A 25,201-nucleotide genomic window follows, 5' to 3' on the forward strand; every position below is an offset into this window, starting at 1 on the left:
CTGTCTGGAGGCACCGTGCTGTGCTGGCCCCAGGCGGGGCGCTCACTGGTCAGACCCTGCAGGTGGGTTATTTGCCTCACTGGCCCTGGCTCAGGCTCCAATGGCAAGAGTTCCTGCCATGAGTGCTGGGACAGCAGTATTTAGTCAAGGGCAGCAAGCATGGCTGCTTCTGCCCTCTGGGCCACTCTCCCTTTAGCCAAGGCTTGCCTAGGACAGGCGGTGGGGGTGGGATGGGGAGGCAGGAGTGGCTGGCAGGCAGGGTCTAAGGGGCCTGACCATTACTGGAAGGAGGACAGAGCAGTCCCTAGTGTGGGGAAGCCTGCGCAATGCAAGGCAGGCAGGCAGGCACAGCTAGCGCCCAGGCTTCAGGCCTCAAGGCGATGGGGCCCTGTTAGCTTTGGAACCCCACTTCACAGTTGCAAAGCAGAGGCATCAAAGATCCTAGAGTTAAGGACAGAACTGAGCCCTGTGGCCTGCAGACAAAATGCTTACTTCTGACCATAACCCCAACTCTCAGATCCTGTGCACCCGCCTCGTGGCTGTCCACACTTGAGAGGTACCAGGCCAGGAGACCTAAGTTTGGGACACATTTTGGTCTGCAATGTCCCTGCCATGCAGGTAGCAGGCAAAGACTGATCAGGAAAGAGCACAAATGCACCTTGCTACAAGGAACCTCACAGTGTGCCAGTGGCTGCCTGCCGCCTGCCCCACTCCTCCCCCCATGCTACTGTTCTGGGCCCTGGCAGTTCTCACATACTGCATGGTTGCAGCAGCATTCCACACAGGACTGGCCACATGTGAGTGGTGCAGTCATTGCTGCATGGAAGAACAGATACACAGGTGGACGGAGGAAGGGAGGACGCAGGGACCCAGCAGCTGCAGCGACTCCTGTGGGTCGGGCCTTCCCGTCACACCACAGTCTCACTGCCCAGGGTGGCACTTCTCAATCTCAGCCTTCAGAAGTCTTCCTTCTTGAGAAGGGAACTACAGGGCCTTAGGCTACTGTGCAAAGGCGTCCATCAGCTCTGATGGTGCCACTGGGAACTCCTGTGCATCCTCTAGGAGCTGGCAGTCTCCCCTGCCCCTCACTGGCCGTGGGTGGGTTGAGCTGGCCCAGGACTCCATGACTTCTGCAGCAACCAAGCCCCCTAAGGCCCTTGAGTGCCACACCAAATCACCTCTTTCTCTCTTCATGCACTACTCCTATGTGGGTAGCCTCTCCATAGTGACAATGGCAAGTCATCGAATAAGAACCAGAGACTGGGCCAGCTTGGGAAATTTTCCACATTCCTACAACAGTCCTCCAAGGAGAGAAACTAGGGCTTGCAGCAGCCAGCAATGTTATGCATTGGTCACAGCAGACAAGCCACAGGACCTCACCACTCAGTGCTCAAATGCAAACTTCTTATATACAATTCCACACTGAACGCTGATGCTTTTTCTTCCTCTCAAAGCACTGTTACTATATCAATGATGTACACTCTTCTCAACAGTATCTTTCCAAAAAGAGCCAACACCACGCACCTGTAACCTGTGATGTGCCCATTTTCCCAGGTGTCTACCTCACAGAGCTGTGTGCTCTGTGGTGGGGGCTCAGAGCAGACATGTAACCATGTCCCAAGCCAACACATGGCACACTCAGACTTTGAACTCCAGCTTTCCTCCCTCAACACAAGCGGGCTCAGTGGAGTTCTGGGTTGTTTGAATGCAACATCTCTGAGGTCCCCAACAAGCCAGTGACCTGAGCAGCCAGCCAGCTTAGCAAAGCAATGCTAGAAAAAGTTATCTGGCCAACACTGTTCTGAGCTCTTCCAATGCCAAAGAAGCTTCTGGGAGTCTGAACCTTGCTTCACAGAGATCTCAGCTGAGTGTGAACTGGTGCTCTGAGCAGGAGACTGCTGACCCCATCGTCCAGCCCTGAGGACACCTCCCAGTGGCCCTGGCCCCACCCACGCTCTTGTAGTTGGACTGCACGGGCAGGCAAGAGATCTGAAAGCAGATCATGGAGAACAGGGTCCTCATTCATGAGTGTGTTTATGAAGAAGGAGAAAAGATGTGTATACATAGCAAATGGCTGCCACCAGGGGGCTGAGGTGTGGGCACAGGGCCACGCTCAACCATAACAGGGAGCCCCTCCCCAAGGCACCTGTGTGTCCCATTCCCTGAGGGCTGTCTTGATCCTGTCTCTGCCAGGGCCAGGGAGTGGCTGAAGGTGGCTATACCCTCACCTGCCCCTGCTGCTGGCACATGGGGTGAGAGTGGTATCATCCCTAGGTAGCCCTGGCCCTTTCCTCTCCAGAGCCAAGGCAAGGGCAGAGGAAGCTGCCTGGGGTGCTGCCTACTCCATGTCCTCTTTCCAATCAAGGGAGCTGCTGCATGACTGTGGGATGCAGGTGCACTTGTGTGTGTGTGTGTGTGTGTGTGTGTGTGTGCGTGCACACGGGGCATCCCCAGGCCCCTCCAGGCTGCTGTCACCTGGGCCTTGGAAGCAACCTTCCACCCCTCTGAGCTCTGAACACACTCTGACAGCAATACGGCCATGAGGAGTATGAACAACTTTACTGCAGCAGCTGCGTGGTGACAGCCATACAAGGGCTAAGCAATCCAACACAGCCTCACAACTCCAGTTCCCCCATCAGGCAGGGACTCTGGCTCTCTACAGGCTCCAGTATAGGTTAAATTTGGCAACACAACCAGCCCAGACCCTCAGAAAAGTCAAGCAACCACCACTGACCGCCTCTGGAAACCAAACTTCCAGAGCTATGGTTCCCAAGAGTGGACTGAGCTCCATCTTGCAGGCAGGGGTTTGCAGGGGCACAGAGGGAAGGGAGGCCCCATGAGGGTCCCCAGTCCTTAGCTTACCCATGGAGCTGGAGCTCTATGTTAAACAGGGACTGCCACTCAACGCAGGCTGGGCCAGACCCCAAGTGCTCAGCAGCAGTGGCCCTGTCCAGAGTAGACCCCGGGCCCTGTTTCCTGGCTCCCTCTCCATAGCTTTTCTGCCAGCTCAATGCATACCTTGTACCAGCACAGCCCAGTAGGGCAGTTTTCCAATGAGATATTCTCCCTCGGTAAGGCTCCTATATGCAGGCACACACATGATCCATCAGTAGGTATACACATGCACGTGCTGCTCACATGATGCAGAAACACAGATGGCATCTCACATGTGCACAAATGCATACCAAATCCTGTGCACACGTAGTCACACTCACAAAAGTACACAGCCACTCATGCACAAAACCAGCACAAGTGCCTAGACACCCATACCTGTGCATCTGACACACCCAGAACAACAAAAAAAGAAGCAGGCTGCTTTTGAGAAATCCACCCATGTGTCTGTATCCAGTTCCTACACACACACACACACACACACACACACACACACACACACACACGCAGCCCCATGTTCCTGCTGTATGCAGACACTGTGTAAACACACATGCTTATGTCTGCACCCTATACATGTACCAGGTACTCAAGCATACATGTACGCACATGACCAGGTATGCAACCACAAATGCACGTACACAGCATTTAGTCATAGAAATACACACACACTCTCATGTGTCCTTACACACTCACACCCCTGCATCCCGCACAGCCACACCTACTACTCACTCAGCTTTTTCACTTTCCAGCTCCCCTACTCAAGCATGCACATCCACACACACATCCTCAACCGCCCACAGACCTCCTGCACCTCAGCCCCGAGGCAGGTGGTAGGCTCTTCGAGGGGGGACACTCACAGCAGCTTGAGGATTTCCACGTAGCAGCCGAGCGTGCGGTCGGCCTGGGGGCCCAGCTCGATGCTCATGGTGCTGCAAGCAGGGCTGACCATGAGGCAGTCGATGAGGTTGGGCTCGCTGTCGTTGCCTGCGCTGGCCGTCAGCGCTGGCTTGGCAGTGCTGGTGCGCTCCACCTCTACGTGGATCTCGCTGGAGGCCACGACCACCGACTTGAGCCGTGTCTCAGACAGCGTGGCTTCCTGAGACACCAGGTCCGGGCTGGGGTGCAGAAGGCGCAGAGGTAAAGTGGGCTTCCGGTCGCAGGGCTGCTGGCAGCCGTTGCGGATCTCCTTCAGGCTGGGGGAGTTGTCGCGGCTGTGGGCAGAGGCAGGAGAGAACCCTTGAGTACATGCAGGGGTCTGACGCGCTGGCCAGCAGAGTGTCATGGAGGCAGAGAGCTATGGCTTCCTGAGCTCATGCTGTGCTAGGCATGGCTGTGCTGGGTGCTTCCCTGGATTCCCAGCTCCATCCTATTGGCTTGTCCTGGGGAAGCAGCTTGCTCTAGCTGGCAGACAGGCAAAGGCTACCTGGCACACAGCAGGTTCTCAGGGCCTGGGGTGTGGGTGGTGGGACATATGAGTGCCACTCACTTGGCATCCACCTCTGCTGGCTGCCTTCCTGTCATACTCACGAGACCTCCAAGGACACTTCCAGCTGCTTCCTGAGGTCCGGATACTCCTCCGCAGTGACCCTGAGGTCACCCAGGCAACAGGCCCAGCCCCTAGCCATTTGAGGAAGCAAAACCTGCTTTGGTGGGATCCCAAATTCCAGGGTTCTGGTTTGTTCTGGAGCCTGCAGGATCCTCTTGTTTGCAGCTGCCAGGGGTCCATGACCTTCCTGTGAGTGGACTGGGTTGGCATTTCAAACCAGATTTCAAGCGAAGCCCATGGGCACCCCCCGAGGGCCACTTCGGAGACACCTGCTTACGGCCTTGAGTTCTTCCTGGCCTTAAGTCCTTCTAAAGCAGCGAGTTCCCTGGCTCTTGTGGCTGAACTGAAGCCATTTCAGATTCGGGAAGAGCTGGATCTACGGGGTGGGGCCTGGACCTGAGCATTCTTTTGGCCTCTCCTGTGTAAGGGCCATCACTGAGCCTGCCCTGAATGTGCCACATGCCGGTGCCCTGTGCCTGCCGAGAGGAACACGCAGACAGGTCCAAGCTATGCGTCTCACACTCTATAGTGCTGATGAGATGCACACAGCAGGGCCCACACTGACCCGGTGTATGTCATGAGCTGGGCAGAGCTGAGCCCACCAACAGTGCTTCACACACGAGTTGCAAAGAGGCAACCCATTGGTTCAAGCCCGAGAAGTCTGGTAGATGGAAAATCGTGTGTGGTCTGTGGGGGGAAGGGATGGCCTCCCTCCCTCCTCTGTTTCAGCTCTCATTTGCTCCCCAAGTTCTCAACCTGTCACTCATCTTTGTTTGCCTTCCGCTGGGATTCAGGAACGGATTTTTCAAGGCTGTTTGGCTCTGATGGGTGATTTTCCAGAGAGCCATGCTAACCTGGGTCAAGCTGTCTGTTCTCTGCAGTGAGTACATCCTGTGCCCACCGGAGCACAGAGGATGGCTTGGGGGAACGTCACGGCCTTTATCTTGCAGGGACTGAGCAGCGGGGGCGGAAGGGACCTGGGCTAAGAGACACCTCGGCAGCCCAGCTGACAAGCTGGAAGAGCTCGGGGCATCAGCTGGGCCTGCCAGGCCAACCCCCACCTAGCTCCTTGCCTGGCAGGCCCCCCTCCCCAGTGAGGCCTGCCCCACAATCCAGCAGTCTCGGGCATAGGAAGACCTCCCCTGCCAGGGCCCTCCAGCTTCAGCAGGTTACAGAACCACCCTGAGTCTATTACAAATACAGATTTCCTGAGCCTTTGCCCAGAAATGCGGTATCCAGGAATTTGCATTTTGGCAGCAGCAGCCCAGGGTATTCTGAGGCAGGTATTTAATAGGTAACAGAAGTCCCATCTGGCCTCTGCGTAGTCTTCTCTCCAGTGGGTCACTCTCTTCTGGCCTCAGCTCAGGGGGGTCTCAGCCTAAACATCACTGCCCTGAAGGACCCTTCCTTAGCTGTGGTCACCCGTCCTGGCAGCATGCTGCTTGGTGTCTAACAGCCAGCTCCTCCTGATTCTGAAGGTGAGGCTGTGAGTCGGGAGCAGGTGCATTTCCAGAGCAAAGTGCTGTTGCAGTTCACCCAGGTGCAACTTAAATAAATACAGGGACAAGCCTGACTCCTAGGGTGGGGCAGGGCCAAGCGTTACACCAACACCAGTGTCATGACTACCAGCCCGGGTTCTTTGTGTGGGCTTCAGGCACATCTGGGGTCAGGGTAGTTGGTGGCTGTTCAGAAGCTTCCCTGCTTTCTGCCCCACTGGATGCCAGCAGTGCTGTATAGTGACCAAGAGTGCCTCCCGACATTGCCAAATCTCCTCCGGGAGGAGCTCTGATGCAAAGCAAGATGACAAATACTTCCAGGAACCCAGAGGTTTCTCGCAGCCCTCCCCCTAGGTGGCCCCTCTTCCGGCCTCTGTCACCACAGCTAACCATGTCCAGTCTTGAAGCTTCACTCAGCACGTACTTGCCAGCCCTTCCCATCAGGGTCATGGGTCTGAGACTTACTTACGGCTTGCCTGTTGTTCTGCTTTACTCACTCCTGCTGCCACAGATTACTCCTAGGGTGAGCGGGTCACGGGGACAGCTGATTTGTGGGCACTGCATTCCTAGGTCCCTCCCACCATGCTGGGAGCAAGCACAAAGCCAATGCCCTATGTAAGACTGAGCAGGAGCACAAATGCTAGAGCTGTGGCTTCACACTGTGGTTTGTAAAAATCTTGCCCAGGGGACCCCAGCATGCCACCCTGGCGGAGACTCCCATGTGGACATAGTAATTTCATTCTGGGTCCCTCCTTCATTATCCAGATCAAAGTGCATGGCAGCAGTAGGCCATAATGGACTTCCGGCCCGCGGTTCTGGCAGGGTAGAAGCCGAGCTGGCTGCCTCCCCTCTATATCTTTGGCACCTGCTGCACCTTGGGCCTCTAACCGGGTGCACAGAGAAGGCCAGCGCTGCAGTTGCCTGGCCTGTGCCATGTGGGCAGTTTGTAGACCAGGGCCCCTCCACCAGGCTCCCCGTTCCCAAGGCAGGGCCATGGCATCACACAGTGCTCAATGGCATGTCCTGCCCTTGCTCCTATCCCAGCTAAGGGTCAGGAGAGTGGCTCGGGAAGGGAGAGGAGGTGGAGGAAAGGAGACTGGCCGGCAGTGTCCTTATTGTGTGTCTGTGCATATGTGCAGGCCCTCAGGGGTCTGTGTGCATTTTCCTGTCTCTGTATGTTCACGTTTATCTCAGTGTCGGTGTGTGATGTAGCCGTCACTGAGGAAAGTTCTAGACAAGCCATTGGCATCTGCATCGCAGGGGTGGGGCCTCTCAAACAACCAGGTTTGAGAGCTGGCAGGAACCTGTCCCATATCACGTCCCCAGACAATACTCTGAGTCACAGGGCAGGGTGGGGTGGTCCCAAGGGAGCAGCGGCAGCTGGCCATGGGGCTTACCTGCTCACTAACTCCCACCTGGTGGCTCTGTCTCCTTCTCAGAGCTTCCTGGGAGCACATATTTCCCTAGTAAACTATTACCACCTGAATCCTGGGCTACAGTTTGCTTTGGGGGAACCCAAGCCCAGGCAGGCCTTCTGGTCTATTTACACTGCACTTCCTACCAAGTGACACCATCCTGCAGGCTTGCTTATGAGTGACGGCCCTCCTCGTCCATCTCCGTGGAAGTGAGGCTCCTGAGGGCAGAAACTAATAGAGCTCTCTAACCAATGCCAACAACAAAGCCTGGCTATAGCCAGCCAGATGCTGTGTATTGAGACAAGACAAGAGGGGCAAGCTGCCCTGCCCAGCCCCTGTGCCCATCACACAGGCACATGCATGTATGTGTACATGCATAGTCACATGTGTACACCCACTCAGTACTCATGTGTACATGCACACACAGAGTCACCCGTGCAGAACATACTTCCCATGGAAAGAAATCTTCAGCACCCAACACAGTCCTCATGGCCTTGCACTGCTGGTGCTGGGTCAGAGACCCACACCAATGGGTCCAGGGATGCGACCAACAGAAGCCACTTCCCTGTCCCAACCCAGCTACTGTGGCCTCCTGTTCCCACAACAGGGGTGGTATGCAACCCTCCCAGGCCCTCCTGGGGCAGCTGACCTGTTGATGAATTCTTCATAGCAGGAGTAGATGGCAGCCAGGCACACAGCCACCAGGTTGGGCAGGACCCGGGGGTGAGGGCAGTGCCCTGTGGGGCCATGCATGCTGGAAGAGAGCAGAAGTGCTAGTGAGCAGGTTCCATGGGTAGATGGGGGAAATGGGATGTTGGACTTTATCTAGGCATGAGGCTGCCCTATTTCCACGTACAGCTCAGCCGGGCCTCGGGAACTGTGGCTGTGCAACTAGTGACACCAGGGTCCTAGCAGTGCCACATGCAGGTAGCGGAGAGCCACACTCTGGGCCAGGGACTCCCAGAGTGCCTGGGTTGGAATCTAGCCAAGGGCCTTGCAAGCTCATGTCTCTCCACCCTGTGTCTCTTTAGTTATAGGGGACAATGAAGACCAAGTTCACAGTAGGGTTTCATGCACAGTGGCCATTGTCCAAGGGCATCTTGTTGGTACCTGGTACTTTTGGAGTTAATTATTCCTAACACCCCACTATAGTCTCAAGATTACCTTGCTTCAGAAGAAAAATTATTGTGGTCATTGTGGCTTAGCATGGGGTCTGGTAGTGTCACTAAATTCCCAGCGAGGGCTTAGCATGGAGATGGCCAGGCCTCAGTGTTTCCATTTGTAAGATGGGCTGTGAGTCTGGGGCTCACACCTGTAACACTCCTGGAAAATTGCCATTGTGGCTGCTGTCACTAAGGGGCTTCACCTGAAAAGACTGTTGACTATGACGGGTGCTGTGAGGAGATCTTAAGTCCTCCAGGCTCCGGCACAAGGGCATGCAGGGTGGACATAAGGGCATACTTTGGAAATTCATGGTTTCAGACCTAGTTTAAACTGGTATTTTGATATTCTTAGAAAATTGAGAAGAGCAAGAATGATAGCTAATTCCTATACCATATTCTGCCATGTTCTCAGTATTGACCCAGGTCAGTCACTGGTTCCCACACTGTGTGGACCAAGGAGCGAGTACAGTTATCATTTTTATAGATGAGGAAATGAGGCACAGAGCAAGAATCTAAACACAAAAAGCAAAGCAAAAAAGAGCCTATCGAAAAGAGTCAGAACAAAGCCGTAAGGCTGCAGGGCTGGGTGCTGAACACAGCAGTTAAGTTGCCCCTGGAGACATTGCACCTTGTACCGTGCCTGGCTCAAGTCCTGCCTACTTAGCTTCCCATCCAGCTTCCTGTCATGTGCACCCTTGGAGGCAGCAGGGGATCATTCAAGTCTCTGCCATCCACGTGGGAGTCCTAGACTGAGTTCCAAGCTCTTGGCTTCAGGCTGGTCCAGTCTCAGCTATCGGGGGAAGCTGACGGGAGATTTCTGCCCTCCAAACAAAGAGGAAAATAAATACACATTTTAAAAGATCTAGTTTTCTGGGGCCAGTGCTATGGTGTAGTACGTTAAGGGTCCACCTGTAGTGCTGATATCTCTCATGGGAGCCAATTCAAATCCTGGCTGCTCCACTTTCCACTCAGTTCCTTGCTACTGTACCCGGCAAAGCAGTAGAAAATGGCCCAATTGCTTGGGCCCCTGCACTCATGTGGAAGACTTGGACAAAACTCTTGGCTCCTGGCTTTGGACTGGCCCAGCCCTGGCCACTGTGGCCATTTGGCGGGCGGCGGTGGGGGGTGGTGGTGGTGGTGGTGAAATAACAGATGGAAGAGCTTTCTCTCCCTCTTTCTTACAAATAAGTAAAACAAATCTAAAAAGATACTGTTAATGTTAAGAAAAAATCTGACTTCCTTTAAGTCAAGTTTGGGGGACAGCTATTCAGGTCCCTAGGGAGAGTTCTCTGGGGGCACCTGGACAGGTACCGCTGTCTCCCTTGCCTAGTACCCCTTGGTCCAAGGGCTGAAGCACCCACAGCTATGCTGGTACCACTAAGGGCCTTCAGAGCATCTCAAGTTCCCACTCTGCAGTATGCCAGGCAGTTCTTCCACAGCAGCTCACTTAACTGCACAGAGACCCCTGGGAACAGCTGAGGAGGTTGTGACATAGAGACCGAGTGGCTGGGACTATACAGGGTAGTGGCATCCAGTGGAGGGTCCCATAGAAGAGGGGGCGCTAGAACCACTGAACACGGCTGGGGCTCCTCTGGTGCCAGGCGGCAAGTGGGATGCAGAGGATATGGCAGCAGGCAGGGAGGGGAGAGGCAGGAGACTCACCTCTGGATAAACTTCTTCACCACCTCCATCCCTGCATTGAGCTCATTCAGGGCGAGGATGTACTCCTGAGTGAACAGCCTCAGTCGCGGGCACTTCCCAAAGTCCTGCAGGGGCAACAGAGGACAGTAGCTGGGATGAGGGGAGGGGTGTGCTGGCAATGCTGCTGTGAGCCAGGGCAGTAGATGCAAAGAAGGGAGAAGGAGGCGAGGCAGCTCTGCCCGGAGCCACGGCAGAGGCAGAGGAGATGGCTGCTACGTACCAAGCCTGTTGTGCCCAAATCACTACAGAGCCTTCAGCCTCACACCTTCACTTCCATCTGGTAGTGGCTGTCCCCGGAAGCTGGAAACAGCCTGACCAGGAGGCCTCTAGACACCCACCGGTCTGGACCCCAGAGTGTACACACAAGAGCCAAGGGCAGCTTCTTTTCTGCAAATGTCTAGCAATTTCCAACAACCCCTAGAGTATATTGAAATTTATCTCATGAGGCCCCCTGAGAATTCCTAGGTCCCCTGCTTTCTGAGGGCTACTCTCTGCGACTAGAGGGGTCCTGGCATGGGGTCAGCTGCATGGTGGGGGTGGGCACAGAAGAGGGAAAGGCACTGCTGGATGGAAGAATCCCCCGGCACCAGCCACCAGTGCTTAGGTGGGGGGTAGTCACAGGTCTTTTCCCAAGAGAGGTCAGAACTGGTGGAAAAGGGCCTGATGCAGGTTTCTCGGGGCTCCTGTTGAGCTGGCTGACCCACACCGCCCACCTGTGCTCCAGCTAAACACAGGCGTGTGTGAGGATCATGGACTTCAGTAAAAGGTACCCTCAAAAGGCACTGGGGCTACAGAAAGGCAGAGGAGAAAGCAGGTCACAATCTGAAAGGCTGGCTGACCAAGAGAGAGGAGGCCGTGTGCAAGGATGAGACCAGGCACTTGTGCGCCCAGAACACAGAGGTGACACCAGGAAAGGACCCTTGCAATCTATCCGGCAGCACCTGCTCTACCATCATGGCTCAGGCTAGGAAGGGGTGGGGGCCTGAGAGACTTGGAGCTCAGCCTGTGTCATGCCCTGGGCATCAGCACAGGGAGGTGTGGCCTAGTCTTGCTCTCTGTGTTTAGGGAGATGATGGGTTGACCAGTAGGGAGACAGAGAAACACACGTGTCTCTGAATATTCTGTGTTCCCTCCCTGCTCCTAACTCAGACTCACAGAGACCACTTTCCCTTCAGTGTCCACCACACCCTCAGCTGGTTCATTGCAGCAGATTGGTTCTGCTTCCACAGTAAGGCCTCGTGTTGATGCCTACAAGGGCTATCTCTTCACACAGAGGGTAGCAGCACTGGAACACACAGGTACATGCAGAGCACATGTATGCACTTGCTTGCACACATGTGCCGCACTGGGCTAGAAAATTAGGTTCCTTCATCAGCAGAAGATTGAGAGGTCAGTAGCACTGCTTGCAAATTAAGGAGGATGCAGAGTCCCCAGTCTCCTGAAAAGGGAAAGGGAATCAGTACGGTGGCTCTGGGACCCCACCGTCCCTTCCACCATAAGGGTTTCACAATTCTAAGAATGCGGCTTCAACAGTGCCTTGTCAAAGCTAAACCTGGCTACCTTTGCTATCGTGTGTCTGAATAGTTAAGGTTGTTTCCTTGAAATAAACACTACAGACAAGTATGATCCTTGAAAAGTCACATACGCTCCCCTGAGAACATCAGGGTCCTCAGGGGACTACAGCCTCATCTCTGTGTCTCCTCTTGCTAGAAGGACATCTAAGGAACGGCAGATGGGCTTAGGGACACATGTCCACAAAGCTGCTTGGATGGAATCTTGCGTCTTAAGTTCCAGTTTAGCCTGGTGAAAAACACTTGTTGAGACTTTCCTGGCTTTGCTCTGCTCATCCATGAAATGGGGCATGTGCCATTTTTGCAAGAGAGGCATTCAGGACAGGAGATGCCTACCCCTCACCTCCCAAATTAAGACCACCAGTACAGGGTCTGACCTCATTTCTCAAATGTTCCCGAGAGATGCTGCTGTTTACACCAACATAGACGTGCCTGACGGCAGGTGAGGTTCACTCTCAAGCCTGTGACTCAACCTCCCTATAATAATCAAGAGTGCCATTAGCCACAGCCAGCTGCTAAGCACGAGGGGACGTCTGCTGTGCCAGGGCCTGTGTCTTATCTCCTGGAGCCTGGCAGGGCCAGCATGACACAGAACAGTCTGCTCTTCCACAAGTGGAGTTTGCCTGCCACACAGAACCAGGAGACAGAACCGCAAGGAATGTGTGAACTGCAGATGCTCTGTTCACTGCAGTGCTGCCATCAAAGCCCACCGCAGACTTCTGTAAAGTTGGCTGAAGGCCCCGCTTTTGTTCAGCTTCCCTCAGTGGTGTTCACACTTCAGGGTCCCCATCCAAGCTCCCGCCTGGCATTTGGTCCCCACATCTTTTCAGACCCCTGGGGCTGGGGCGGTTTCTCAGATTAGACTGGAGCTGTGGCATATTGCGAGGAAGACTGAAGATGAACGTCGTATCTATCACGACACACCAAAGGGGTGAACAGCCTGGAACGTGGCTCATCATATGGCGTGACTGTCCACTGGGCCAAGGTATGAGGGTCAGGTCTCTGCCTACAGAGTTCATCCAGGCCCCTAGTCCGCACTGTGTTCTCTGGGCAGATTCATGGCGCACAGCCCATGCTGCCTGTCCACAGGAGTCCTTCCCATGCCTCAGAGGCAGAGCATCCCCACAGGCTGGGACTCTATGCAGGAGATCCAACCACCTCTCCCCAGACCACACGCCTTTGCCATTCTGACTACTGTGGATGTGCTAAGATGGGAGCCTGGGCTATATCAAGCTCCCCAAATCATCCCACAAACCTCCAACCTGTCCCCACATCTGGAAAAGTGAAGGCAGGTGCCTGGGCGCTGAAGACTCACCATGTTGTGCTTGAGGATTCTCTGGACCACGGGGGTGAACACCTCGATGACCACCATGGACCGGGGCCGCTCTCTGCAGTGCTGTGAAGAGAAGGGAGGTCAATGAGGGCTGGGGGATTCCAGCGAGGCCAGGGATAATGTAATGCTTGGTAGCATTTGGGGCAGGGGCTGAGTCCCTTGGTGCACGTGGTTACAAAGCTTCTTAAAAATACACTTATTCCCAAATAAATAAGTTCACAGCACAGAGTGACAGAAAGGGGAGCTCTCCTGCTATGCCTCCTCCACACTGCAGCACGGCGACTGCTGCATCTGGCCGAGTCCACAGCAGACAATAGCAGTCCCTCATGGTCCTGGATATGGGTGTGCCACTGCAGGGTCACGAAGAGTCGATTCAGGGCCCTAAAAGCATTGGGTCCATCAACCTTCATCCCCCTAGCTCTCAACAATCATTAGTCATTTACTCTCTAACAAAATTAATATAAACATTTTATTTGAAAGGCAGAGACTCAAGAGAGAAACAGAGATCTAGCTTACTCCTCAAATGTTTACAACATCCAGGTCTGGACCCAGCCAAAGTCGGGAGCTAGAAACCTCCTCTCAGTCTTGCTTGCAGGTGACAGCAATCCAAGGACCTCAGCCACCACCTGTCACTGTCCAGGATGCATCTCAGTAGGAAGCTGGATTGCAAGCAGAGCTGGGATTTGAACCAGGCACTCTGATATGGGACACAGGTGTCCCAAGGAGGGTCAACCACTATGTCAAAAAATGTGCCTTCTTGTTTTACTCTTTTGGAAGGCAGGGGGATAAAGAGATATCCCATCTGCTGGTTCATTCCCCAAGTACCTGCTGAAGCTGGGCCAGACCAAAGCCTGGAACCAGGAACTCAATCTGGGTGTCCTATGTGAGTGGAAGAAATCTAAGTATGGGGCCATTACCTGCCGACTCCCTGGTGTGCATCAGCAGGAAGGTGGAGTCAGAAGCCATGCTGGGAGTTGAACCCCCGGGCACTTTGATTTAGAATGCAGATGCCCACTGTGCCAAATGCCAACCCTGACCACTGATCCTGCTCTGTCTCTACATCTTTGCCTTTTTCAGAAAGTCCCACCACAAGGCACTCTGAGCAAGACCAGGGTTTGTGGGGCAGGGCAGGTACATCACAGGTGAGCTCTCCCCTCCAAGAGAGCTCTTATTGCTGGTGGACATAGCCTGCACCTTCCACAAACAAGCAGGGGTCTCCCATGCTGCTGTCCATGGGATTAGGAAAGGGAAGGGGCTATCGCAGGCTGTGTCTCTCCTTCCAAGAACATCAAATCCCAACATTAAAAATCCCACATGACAAAGAACAAAACAGATATGCACACTGGCTCTGACCCTAGTCTGCTGAGGCCTCTGCCATGCACTGGGCAGATGGGGTGGACTTCGTGGAGGTCAGTGCCAGGTCCCTGGGAGTGGTGTCTGGCTTTGCGCTCCTGCACAGCTACACTCCTTTCTGTCCCCCACCCACCCCCCAGGCCCTGGCTGGGGAAAGCCCCATGGCTGTGCCTCTGCCACGGGCCAGCTGGTGCCAGAGAAGCCTGGACTAATAATAACCAAGCCTGACGTCAGAAACCGAGGAACCTGCTACAAACGGCCTAAGATAGCCACGCAGTCATTGCACAGAAAAACCAGGTACTTCCCGCATACCCACACCCCTGGACCCAGGCAGAGACCCTGGATCTTAGTCTCTGCCTGCCTAGCATGACTTCCCCCTGTGCCCGGGACTCTGATACAGAGGACTGGGTTTCCTGCCCTGGCACGCACACAGAAGCATCTGCATGCAGACCCACAGCAGCAATGCCCTACCTTGCAGAAGAATTCACAGAGATCTGGTGGTGGATGGTTGTTCTCCAGCAATGGGGCGATTGCCTGGGAGATAGGGAGCAAATGTGAGTGACAGGAACCAGGCGCCGGGCTGAGGAGAGCTGAGCTGACTTTTGGGGTATGCGAGGGAAGGTGGGTGGGGAGAGAGGGTAAATGCAGTCTGGCTACAGACCAGGGCACCCCCTCCCCTCCCAGGAGCTGAGCCAAGCTCCAGGTTGCTCTCTAAAGCAGAACCACACAAGAATGCATTTAATGCCAGGGCTTTCATGGTGTGTACATGTCCATCCAGATACATTCAGATCAACAGCCCTAACAGAGAGTAGACATCCCAGTGGGCGCCAAGCACAGCTGACCCTGAAAACCCTTGATTCTTCTACCTGGGTAGTGAACCAACCGCAGAGAGGAAATATTAAAACAACAGCAACAGCTTCCAGAATGCCCACATTGTCACCAATCCCTGTGCCCTTACACATTTCATGATCAATTCCTCTCCCTGTTCTGCTACCTGGTCAAATCCTACTGACTCTCTGAAGCCCAGCTTGGGCCCCACTGCCCCTGCCAGGCTCTAAAACCCATCCCCTAGTGCACAACTCTATTTTTCAGGGGTCACCCCTGTCTGCCTACAACACCCAAACGACTCCACATTGTTGAGATCATCTGCAGAGTCAGACACATGGCCAGAGCTTGGCACCCTGGTGTGAGAGGTACATTCCAGGGTCTAAGATCACCCTGAGGTATATTTTACCCTGAAGATGCCAACATCACAGTGGACTCTAAGAACACATCCTCTTGCATTCTGCATTGTAGGGAACAAACCCCATCTTCCATTTGGGGATTAACTATGAGACAAGTCCTGGGGCAAAAAAATGAGACTATTGGTCTTCTACCTTTGCTCATATTACACAGTCTTGCCCAGCTCCCCGTTGCAGACCCAGGAAGGGGAGTCGTTGCAGCTGCACTTGCTGTAAACCTGAGATACAGATCATAATGACCGTCTACCTACTCATCAGCAGCCACCATGGGCACCACTGTGTGCACTGGCAGGGGTGACCCGTGTGGTTGGACGGAAGAGACAAGGCCAAGCAAGGAACAGTGGCCAGGAGAGGGATGCGGGGTGCATGGAGCACGAGGCACTTACCACAATGATGTTTTCATGCTCCTGTGTAGTCAAGTTCGTGTTCTGTAATAGGGAAGGGAGAATGCAGGAAGAAACACAAGAAAACAAAGTTCAGGAGAACACTAGGACTGCCAGGGTTCACAGCGTCTCTAGCCCTGCTGCCCAGGACCCAGTGTGGCCAGCCTCACCCTGGTGCCTGTTCCACTGCCACCTGTGAGTGATGATACTCGGGCTGAGGGCTTGGGGGCTCAGCTTCTGCTCTGGCCCAGGGGGCCCCTACTCTACACTGGGATGCCAGAGACAGAGGGGGCTGGGCCCTGGGCCATACAAAGTGGCTTGGAAGCCACAGGCTGGTCTGTGATATACACATCCTAGAGTGTGTGGGGCTGGCTGCCTTTGAGATTCCCTGACGCCCGTCTGCTGCCCTGGCCACTGACCTGACAACATGCCTGGCTACTGATGAGGGAAAGGTGGCCTGGCTTGGTGGGGCTGAAAGGGAGGACAACGTACCTTCCAGTGGCATAGATGGCAGCCCTACGGGCCTGCCAGCCTCTCGACACCACAGAGGTTGGACATGAAGCCCTTGGCCCAGCAATTCCAGGTTTTTCCCCTGATGCATCTCACAGCCTCGGTTTCTACTTTTGGATGGATCGAGAATAGTCTCCAGCTAGGGAGGGCACGGCTTTTTGTCAGCCTGCTGTGATTGCCACGGCCACCTATTTCCACTTCTGGGTGCAACACCTCCAGGGCTGAGGCAGCCTCTCTGTTCAGCTACCATGCAGGGTGTGGGCCAGGTTCTTGGACTGAGCAGTAGTAGCTAACCTGGGCCCGTGGGAAGGGCAGTGCTCTATAGAGCTGGCAAGCAGCAAGTGGGAGCTCCCCAGGAATCAGGCACAGCTTTCAGGGGAGTGGGAAAGCACCACGCTAGCGGCCATGCCTGGTTTAAAGCAGGAGTTGTTGAAGTTGATGGCCCCAGAGGCAGCTCAGGCACATAATATTTGCGACGTGCTAAGAATAGCGCCTGGAGCAGGATAAACAGAAAGAAGTATGCTTCTGAGGCACCTGTGGCCTTGGAACTCACTGCGGCCCGACTCCCAGAGGGAACTTGTTTACCACCTACACCCTCCTGGAGGGCAGGGGGCTCATCTGTCTGCTAATGCCCCAGCCAATGCCGGACATGCTGCCCACACACCCATGTGGGCCCTCCAAGCAAGAGTCCATGGCACAGGCCCATAGTGAGTGGTGCTTGGTAGTGCTGGCTACACACTGTTTGAAAGACAACCTGGACTCTCCCCCAGTGCTGTGAAATTGCCTACGCAAATTTAAAGGATATGGATCCACTGGCTGCTTTGGGTGACCTGGAACCATGGGGGGCTCAAAAGGGCCAATTTTAGGACAGGGAGGTAAAAAGGAGGGGGACCCAGATGGGTTATCTACCCTAACCACCACAGGGCAGGTAGGAGGGGCCATGTTAGGATCAAACTGGACAGTTTCAAAGGTGACACTGTGACCCATGGGTCCAGAACCAGTGACTGCTACTCCCACATCTGCTAAGATTCACCGCCTCCCTGAAGGCAGCTCTGTCAGGGGCATCACACAAGCCTCACTCTCCAACTCCGGGCACGCCGCAGGTTGGGGAACGGCTCGCTTCCTCCAGCCCTGGTGAGCCCCCTCCAGGGCCAGGGTCCACATATTATGGAGGGAGGTGCAGGTGTGGGGGCGAGGCAGGGGCGGCTCACCTCTGAGAGCAATTTAGAGACGATTTCCAGTGGGGCCTGGTTGATGGAGTCATCCTGCAGCGGGGAGGTAAGGGCCATGTCCACCAGAGTCCGGATCTCTTTCAAGACCACTTCCCAGCGACTGGGGTTGCTCAGGACTTTCTTGTACTTGTAAATCTTTTTCTGGTCAGGAGAGAGAAACGCACAGAATGACATCACTGTGCTAACAAGGGCAGATGGTCCGAGACAATTCCACAATCAGACGTGCCAGGTAAACGCGGGTGCGAGGGACAGCCCCTGCAGATCCCTCCCAGGCAGGGGAACTGACACACGCGGTGGGCTTGCCCAGAGCCACCAGGCCTCAGCCAGGCCTGTACACGCAGTGGGAGAAACCTGCTGCCGCTTCCAGCAACACGCTCTGCGAGCCTGCCTTCTGCCGGAAAGGAAACCTTCCCATTCATGGCCCACCCAGGGGGCTCTGTGCCAGCATGAGCTGTTCCCAGGAGCCCCTGGGAGAGCGGCGTTTAGCAGAGCAATGTGATATAGGCAGCAGCAGCCCAGGAACCGAGCTCCTTTCAGCCCAGCGGGGACGGAGCCTGGAAGGGTCCTCCCTCCCCCGAAAACCCAGAGCTGTCTCAGCACCTACCCAGCACCGCCTCACCTCTGCTGAGGTGCTGCACTGGGAGTCACAAGGTGGATGGGTAGGGGCTGCCACCTCCCCCGACTAGAGGCCCAGCTGATCCGCCTCCTTGACATCATGGAAACAAGGGCCTCAGAAGGCGGGTCCCTGCCAAATGCTCCCTCCCAGTCCCCCCACTGGCTGGATACACTCCTTCATTAACTGCTCTGCTCCTCGGGGAAAGCCTGATTTTAATGTCACAGTGCCAGCAGTCAGCTGGGATGACATGTCACAACCTCTGAGCCAAAGTCTGAACAAGGGCTGAAGCAGGGACCCCCTGCTGGCTGGTGAGAAGCCCTGGAGAGGTAGGGGGCCAGTGCTGGCATAGGAGTTGGCTGTGCCTACTAAGTACCCCTGCCCTGGGCCCCAGACTCCCCTCTTGGAACCGAGACACCAGCTCGCACCGGCTCTCATGGTGTGTCACTCATCGGGGTCCTGCACCACAGCCAAGGGTGGAACAGAGCTCCCCTCAGAAACACAGCCACTACCAACTGAAGGGGAACACTGGCATGTCAGTGGTCACTTTAGGAAAATTCCAAAAGGGATGAAATGCTCCATGTGAATGGCCCGGCTTCCCCCTCCCCATCTCACACCCTACACTCTTCAGGGGCTTCTTACGGCAACTGTGGCAACTGGGGCCATTGCTACAGCACAGCCCTGGGGGACCTGCATCATGAGCAGTTCCCACTCTCCCCTCAGCGTTTCCTTCTCTCCTGTCCCTCCGTCTCTCTCCCTGCCTGTGTTCCCTGCCCATCACCTGTGCTCTGCAGTAGGCAATAGGAAGCCAGCTGCAGGAATGGGACCCACGGATGGCTCAATGTGCTTAGATCCTAAAGGACTGGCAGGTCCTGTCTGGGTGGACGTCCGGTGATGAGGCTGAACTCACGGTTATTGCACTAAGTACACCCTGCAGTTGCCACCAGCACTTTGGCAGGTTCCCAAAACTGAAGCTACCCTGCCTGGAGTTGTGAGCAGGTGGCTAATGCTGCCCTGTCTCCATACCTGTGCCCATGCATAACACAGTGGAGACACAGGGACCAAAGAGGGACCCTGCTCCAGGAGAGGAAGGCCCCTTTGAACCTTGGAGCGTGTGGCTTCTGTGTGAACTTAGACAACTGCTGACTTTTCCCATGGCCATGAAATGGTCACACAAAGTTCATTCTGTCTGAAGCCATAGAGCAGAGTGCAACGACACACGCACTGCCTCCTGCAGCTGACTCCAGACTTGGCCTGGGTTGAGCGCTCAGGGCCCTCTTGGATTAGTTGTAAGCAACTTCCCTTCCAAAGGATAATGGGCTTCATTCTTTTGGTTCAGACGATGTAGGCTCATTGTGAGAAATTCAAACCACATCGAGAAGCACAGAGTAGGGTAGTTTAAAAAAGGTCTCATAAATCCTGCCACCAGAAACAAGCACTTTCATACACAGTTACTCTCCTCGGGCCACTCCCCACTTACACTCTGCCGTCTCTCCTACTTGCCACACTGAGATGCACAGGCAATGTGTCCCTATCACTTGAGATCCCCAGTCCTGGTGGTGCCCATCACCCCCCTCCCAGCTGCCTGCCCCTGGATGCCCCAAGTCCTGGTTTCAGAGGCATCTGCAAGAGCAGGCTCGCAGACACTGCATTCAAAAGCAGAAGGAGCCAGTGGCTATGACAAGGGTCATATTTAGTGAGCACACTGTGTGAGCTCACTGTGCTGAGCATGGACAGATACGGCCACCCCTCACCTAGTCTCACAGTGACCCTATGAGCTGGGCACTTACTACTTCAGCAACCCAGAAAGCAGACCTAACACAAGGAACTGACCCAGGATGTGATTGGAGGAGAGTGTGGAGAAGACAGCCAATAAACAAGACACTGCAAGTGTGTGGCAAGGCCAAGCAGCAGCAGCATCTATTATGAGCAAAGGTGACACAGACCTGCTGGATACTCTCAGAGACAGGGCATGTACCCAAGAAACGAGGGACCTGGGCACCTGCCACCCATTCCCTCAACTCCCCATAACTTTTCGCTGTCCTGTGCCCAGGATATGAAACCCTACAGCCAGCGACCCAAGAGCTTGGGCACGGGCATAGGTGTCAGGAGCCTGAAGTCTGTGTGGCCTTGCATAAGGCCAGTGGGGTTAATATCACTATCCTCTATTTATGTATGAGGCAGCCACAGTCCACAGTGGGGATCTGACCTGCCCAAAGTCAAGCGGCCAGGAAGGAGCAAGTCAGAGGTTAAGACTGGCTCCAGTAGATGCCAAAGTTCTCATTCTTGCCATCACGTTGGCCAGTGGAGCTCGGGGGAGAGAGGCCGCAGATTCGTCAGGAGACCTCAGGGTCTGAGGGTCACGGACAAACCCATGAGGCTCTGTGAGGTGGAGGCCAGGTGAAAAGAAGGTGGAGGAGCTGCAGGAGCAGGAGGCGGAAGAGGGCCTATGAGACCATGAACATGGGGTGTGGGCAGTCAGCAGGGGGTGGGGAAGGCCTGTCTAGGGCCTGGCTCCTCTTCCTCAGTGGACAAGCTGGAGTGTCTCATCCCAGGAACTCGGCTGAGTTCATCAGCAATGAGTCATGCAGGGGCTGGGATCAGAACACTTCCAGAACCCCGACTCCAGACTCCCCAGGGCTGGACCCACGCTGCGCTAGGAGCCTCCAGTTGGGCCCTGTCTGCCACAGAGGGTGGATGGCCTAGTAGTTTGTTCCATGTGGACTCCATGGGCAATGGATTCCCTCAAGTAGGGGTAGACAGGGCCTGGGCACAGAGCTGGTATAGTATGAAACAGGTCTTAAGACCACCAAGCCCAAAAATGGCCTCGCTCCCTGCAAAGTATGCAGCTATGGGCCTGGCTTCAGGCTGGAGAGCTGCTGCAGTCACCTTGGGAGAGGTCTGCATGGTTTCTGGCCATGTCAGACATGTATTCCTCACACTACTCAGCTGTTCTGCCCATCAGACGAGGAAGAAAACTGTGCTCCATACAAAGACAGGCATGTGGATACCCAGGGGGCATCTTTTGTGAAGGGATGTAAACAGCAAACAGTCTGAATGCCCACTGACGAGGAATGGACACGCACAACCACATATAGCCAGACAATGGCACAGCGTTAGGCGGTCGAGAGACCTAAACTACTCATACACACAACCGGGTATACTGCTCCACCACATGCTGAACAGAAAACAGAGAAGCTAGGCACGAGAGATGCATTACATGGTCTAGAAAAGGCAATGTGGGGGCTGGCACTGTGGCATAGAAGGTAAAGCCACCACCCGTGAGGCCGGCATCCATATGGGCAATGGTTTAGGTCCTGGCTGCTCCACTTCTGATCCAGCTCCCAGCTAATACACCTAGAAAAGCAGCAGAGGATGGCTCAAATGCTTGGGCCCCTATCGCTCAAGTCCCAGGTTTGGTCATTGGGATCATCTGGGGAGTAAACCACAGATACATCTCTTTGTCTGTCCCACTCAGTGATCTTGACTTTCAAATAGATAAATCTTTAAGAAAGAAAAAAAGGTAAAGCTGTAGGCAAAGACAGTACAAGTGTCACCGCAGGAGCTGGGAGGCGGTGACAGGAATGTGACCACCACCAAGCACAGGCACATGTTCAGAGTTGGCAGATATGATCTAACAGCTGATTACAGTGACAGCTATACGATCACACATGCACAGACGCCACTTAGCTGCACACTTGCAATCAGTCAATCTCACGGTATGCAGAACAGTCTTCAATGAAGCTGTGTCAGCACAATGTCATCCCAGGGAGGTGCCGTCACAGCACAACAAAGATGGCACAGCCCAGCAGTACAAGCGCAGCTTTTACAACATGCAGACTTGAGCACAAATGGGATCTCCACTCACACTCCTGCATATCTTCTGCATCATCCATCATCCACTCACCCCCTCTATCTGCCTGCCCATCAGTCTAATGACCCACAGCCACGACTGGGAACCATCTGTTACCCTGTACCATGGTGCTAATTGATCAAGCCCTGGTGCTCCTGGAACTCAGAGTGGATGCCCATGCCTCAGTTTCTCCACTTGCAAACCAGAGAAAGAGCAAACACCGCCAAACACTGGCTCTGACTACTACGCAAGATAACGTTACATGGAAATCAGCAGCCCAGCTGCTGGCTAAACAACAATCACGCTCAGCATCACCTACCCAGTCCTGGGTGCCAGTGGCCAGGGCAGGCAGGCTGGCAGGCTCAGGAGGGTTCCCAGCCCCTGCGGCTGAGCCCCACAGCTATCAGCTGACAGAGCCAGCAGAGTCCCTGCTTCCCGTCTGGCACAGTTGCCACTCCATCGACACCCTCGCTCTCCGCTTGTCAGGGAGCATCGTTACCTGGGCAACACCCGCCATCTCTCCGGTAACCGCTCTCTCAGCAGAGGCAGGCACAGACACTAGGGTCCTCAGGCCTCTCGGCTGCGCCACAGGAGACGAGCTGTCACCAGGAATGTGCCCCTAGCGAGGAGGGGCGTGGCTTGGAATGTGCTGGAAGCCTCAAGAGGCTGGGACCGCGGCTTTGTTGCCTGCTGCAGCTACCGGAGGCTCACGCAGACAGAGGACGCATGCTCTCTACCACCTGTCACAGGCAGCAGAGTCGCAGAGAGGAGGAGGACCCCACAGAGACAAATGGGCCTGGCAGGATGCGGACTGGCTCGGACAAGTTTGCAGCAGCTCCTGGGGTGGAGCCTCCTGGTCCGAAGGCTTCTGGCCCCAGGTGGCTGCTTACACTGAGCTTAATTAAGATTCAGTGCCTTGGTCATGCTGTCACAGCAGTTGCTAGTGGGTACCATGGTGATGGCTCAGAGGGTGCCCTCATCATTGCAGAAAGTTCTAACAGCACTGGTGCCCCTTCTATTACCTGCCCCAAGGCTCTGCAGCATGCTCCCCACCTCACTGGAACCCCACCACCACGTAAGTCGTGATGGCTAGATGCTTACCACCTTGACCCATGGCTGTAGGACTGGGCTGTGTGCGAGATGACTGCCAGTTCCGCCACAGGAGTGGCTTTTGTGACCCAGGATGCCTGCTGGGATCTGGGGACTGGCAGAGGGCTCCTCGCTAACCCTTTGGAATGGCTTCCTCACAGACGTCATTTGACCTTCAGATACAACACAGGCCCAGTACTGTCCCATGACTGTCCCCTTTTCTCCCCCAGAGCTCCATGGTCAGTTCCTGACCTCCCAGCCCTTGCTCGTGACTGCACAGGGAAGGCAGATGCAGCATCCTCACCCTGTTCCCACTGAGCAGGTGGCGTGACTCCAGCACCTGCACAACTGAAGGGCTCATGTGTGTCCACGTGCAGGACTTAAACCCACCAGAAGATGCTCAGCTCAACTAGAAATCACATCTTCTATTATTTTCTTAAAATGAATTAATTTATTTGCAAGACAAAGTGCCCAGGGTTGGTGCTGTGGGGTAATAGGTTAAGATTCTGAGTGCAGTGTCAGCATCCCATGTGGGTACAGGTTTGTGTCACAGCTGATCCTCTTATTATCAAGCTTTGCGCTAATGGCCTGGGAGGGAAGTGCCAGATGGCTCAAAGTCCTTGGAACCCTGTAACCACGTGGAAAACCCGGAAGCTCCCAGTTCCTAGCTTTGACTGGCTCAGCTCTGGCTGTTACAGCCAACTGTGGAATGAACCAGACAAAGGAGTATCTCTGACTCTCCTTTTCTGTCACTCTGCATTTCACATTTAAAAACAAACAATCAAATAAATAAAGGCAGAGTGACAGAGAGAGAGAGGGAAAGGCAGACATACAAAGATCTTCAGGCGCTGGTTCACTTTCTGAATGTCTAGGTCAAGGAACTCTTATCTAGGTGTGTCATATGGGTGGGGTTCAAATACTTGGATGAGTCAGCAGGCAGCTGGATCGCTGGAGCAGAAGAGAATTGCCAGGACTCAAATTGGCACTCTGATATGGATGCCAGCGTCATAGGCATCAACCTGTTATACCACAACACTGGCTTGGCCCTTCATTTTAAAAGAAATATTGTAAATGTACACTTGTGCCTGGTATAGAACAGGACTTTGGGGCATGAGCTTCTGTGATGGCATTGGCTACTGTTTCTTTCTCCAATTTGAATTCTTCCCTGGCTTCAGGCTTGTTAGGGGCAGCCCAAAAGAGCCTCGAACACTGGTCAGAGAACTAGGCTCTGCATGGGACCAGGCTGAGTCATTGCTACACACACAGACATCTGCACACATGTGTTCCCAGCCTATGCAAGGGAGGACTCATTCTAAATGTGGGAGGCTTGTGGTGCCATCAATCCTGCCGTCTAGTTCCAGGAGGTTCCATTAGCCCAAGGATGCCCTGGACGCATCCAGCAGGTTCCTCCTCTGTGCCCCTCCTCACGCCCCTGGGTGTACTCATCTGTTCCCTGTCTCTATTTTGGATATTTCATACAAAGTGAATCACACGATGTATGGCTTCAGTATATAGCCTTCCCACTGAGCACCAGGTCCTTGCAGTGACTGGATCACGATGCAGGCTGCTATTGTTTTCTGTATCCAATAGCTGGATGTTTGATCCCTGCTCCATGTTCCATCCCGCACCACTGGGTTCAGTGGATCTTTCAGGGAACCCTAGTCTAGCCAGGACCACCCCTGTTCCGTGTTACTGACAGGTAAACTGATCAACAAAGACTCTCTGGGAAATTCATAACTAAAACAAATGGATAGACATTCATTCTGAATGGGGCACTGGCTCTAAGAGGGGTAGGGAGCGGAGGAGACAA

At 54.5% G+C, this 25,201-nt stretch overlaps 1 protein-coding gene across 1 annotated transcript in view; it reads right to left on the minus strand.

Moving 5' to 3' along the window:
* The window catches only part of LOC121157883 (c-Maf inducing protein), a 184,094-nt gene that overhangs the window by 14,575 nt on the left and 144,318 nt on the right, over positions 1–25,201 (minus strand). The window contains exons 4-10 of the mRNA XM_040982314.1: positions 17,816–17,977; positions 16,098–16,139; positions 14,942–15,004; positions 13,100–13,180; positions 10,175–10,278; positions 7,999–8,103; positions 3,750–4,103 (exon numbers count right to left, since the gene is read on the minus strand). Of these exons, the coding sequence (XP_040838248.1) occupies positions 3,750–4,103; positions 7,999–8,103; positions 10,175–10,278; positions 13,100–13,180; positions 14,942–15,004; positions 16,098–16,139; positions 17,816–17,977 (911 nt within the window). The remainder of the gene's footprint in view (positions 1–3,749; positions 4,104–7,998; positions 8,104–10,174; positions 10,279–13,099; positions 13,181–14,941; positions 15,005–16,097; positions 16,140–17,815; positions 17,978–25,201) is intronic.

This window comes from Ochotona curzoniae, unplaced genomic scaffold (assembly GCF_017591425.1).
Source record: "Ochotona curzoniae isolate NIBS_2020 unplaced genomic scaffold, NIBS_Ocur_1.0 contig_3622, whole genome shotgun sequence".
In the NCBI taxonomy this organism is placed as follows: domain Eukaryota; kingdom Metazoa; phylum Chordata; class Mammalia; order Lagomorpha; family Ochotonidae; genus Ochotona; species Ochotona curzoniae.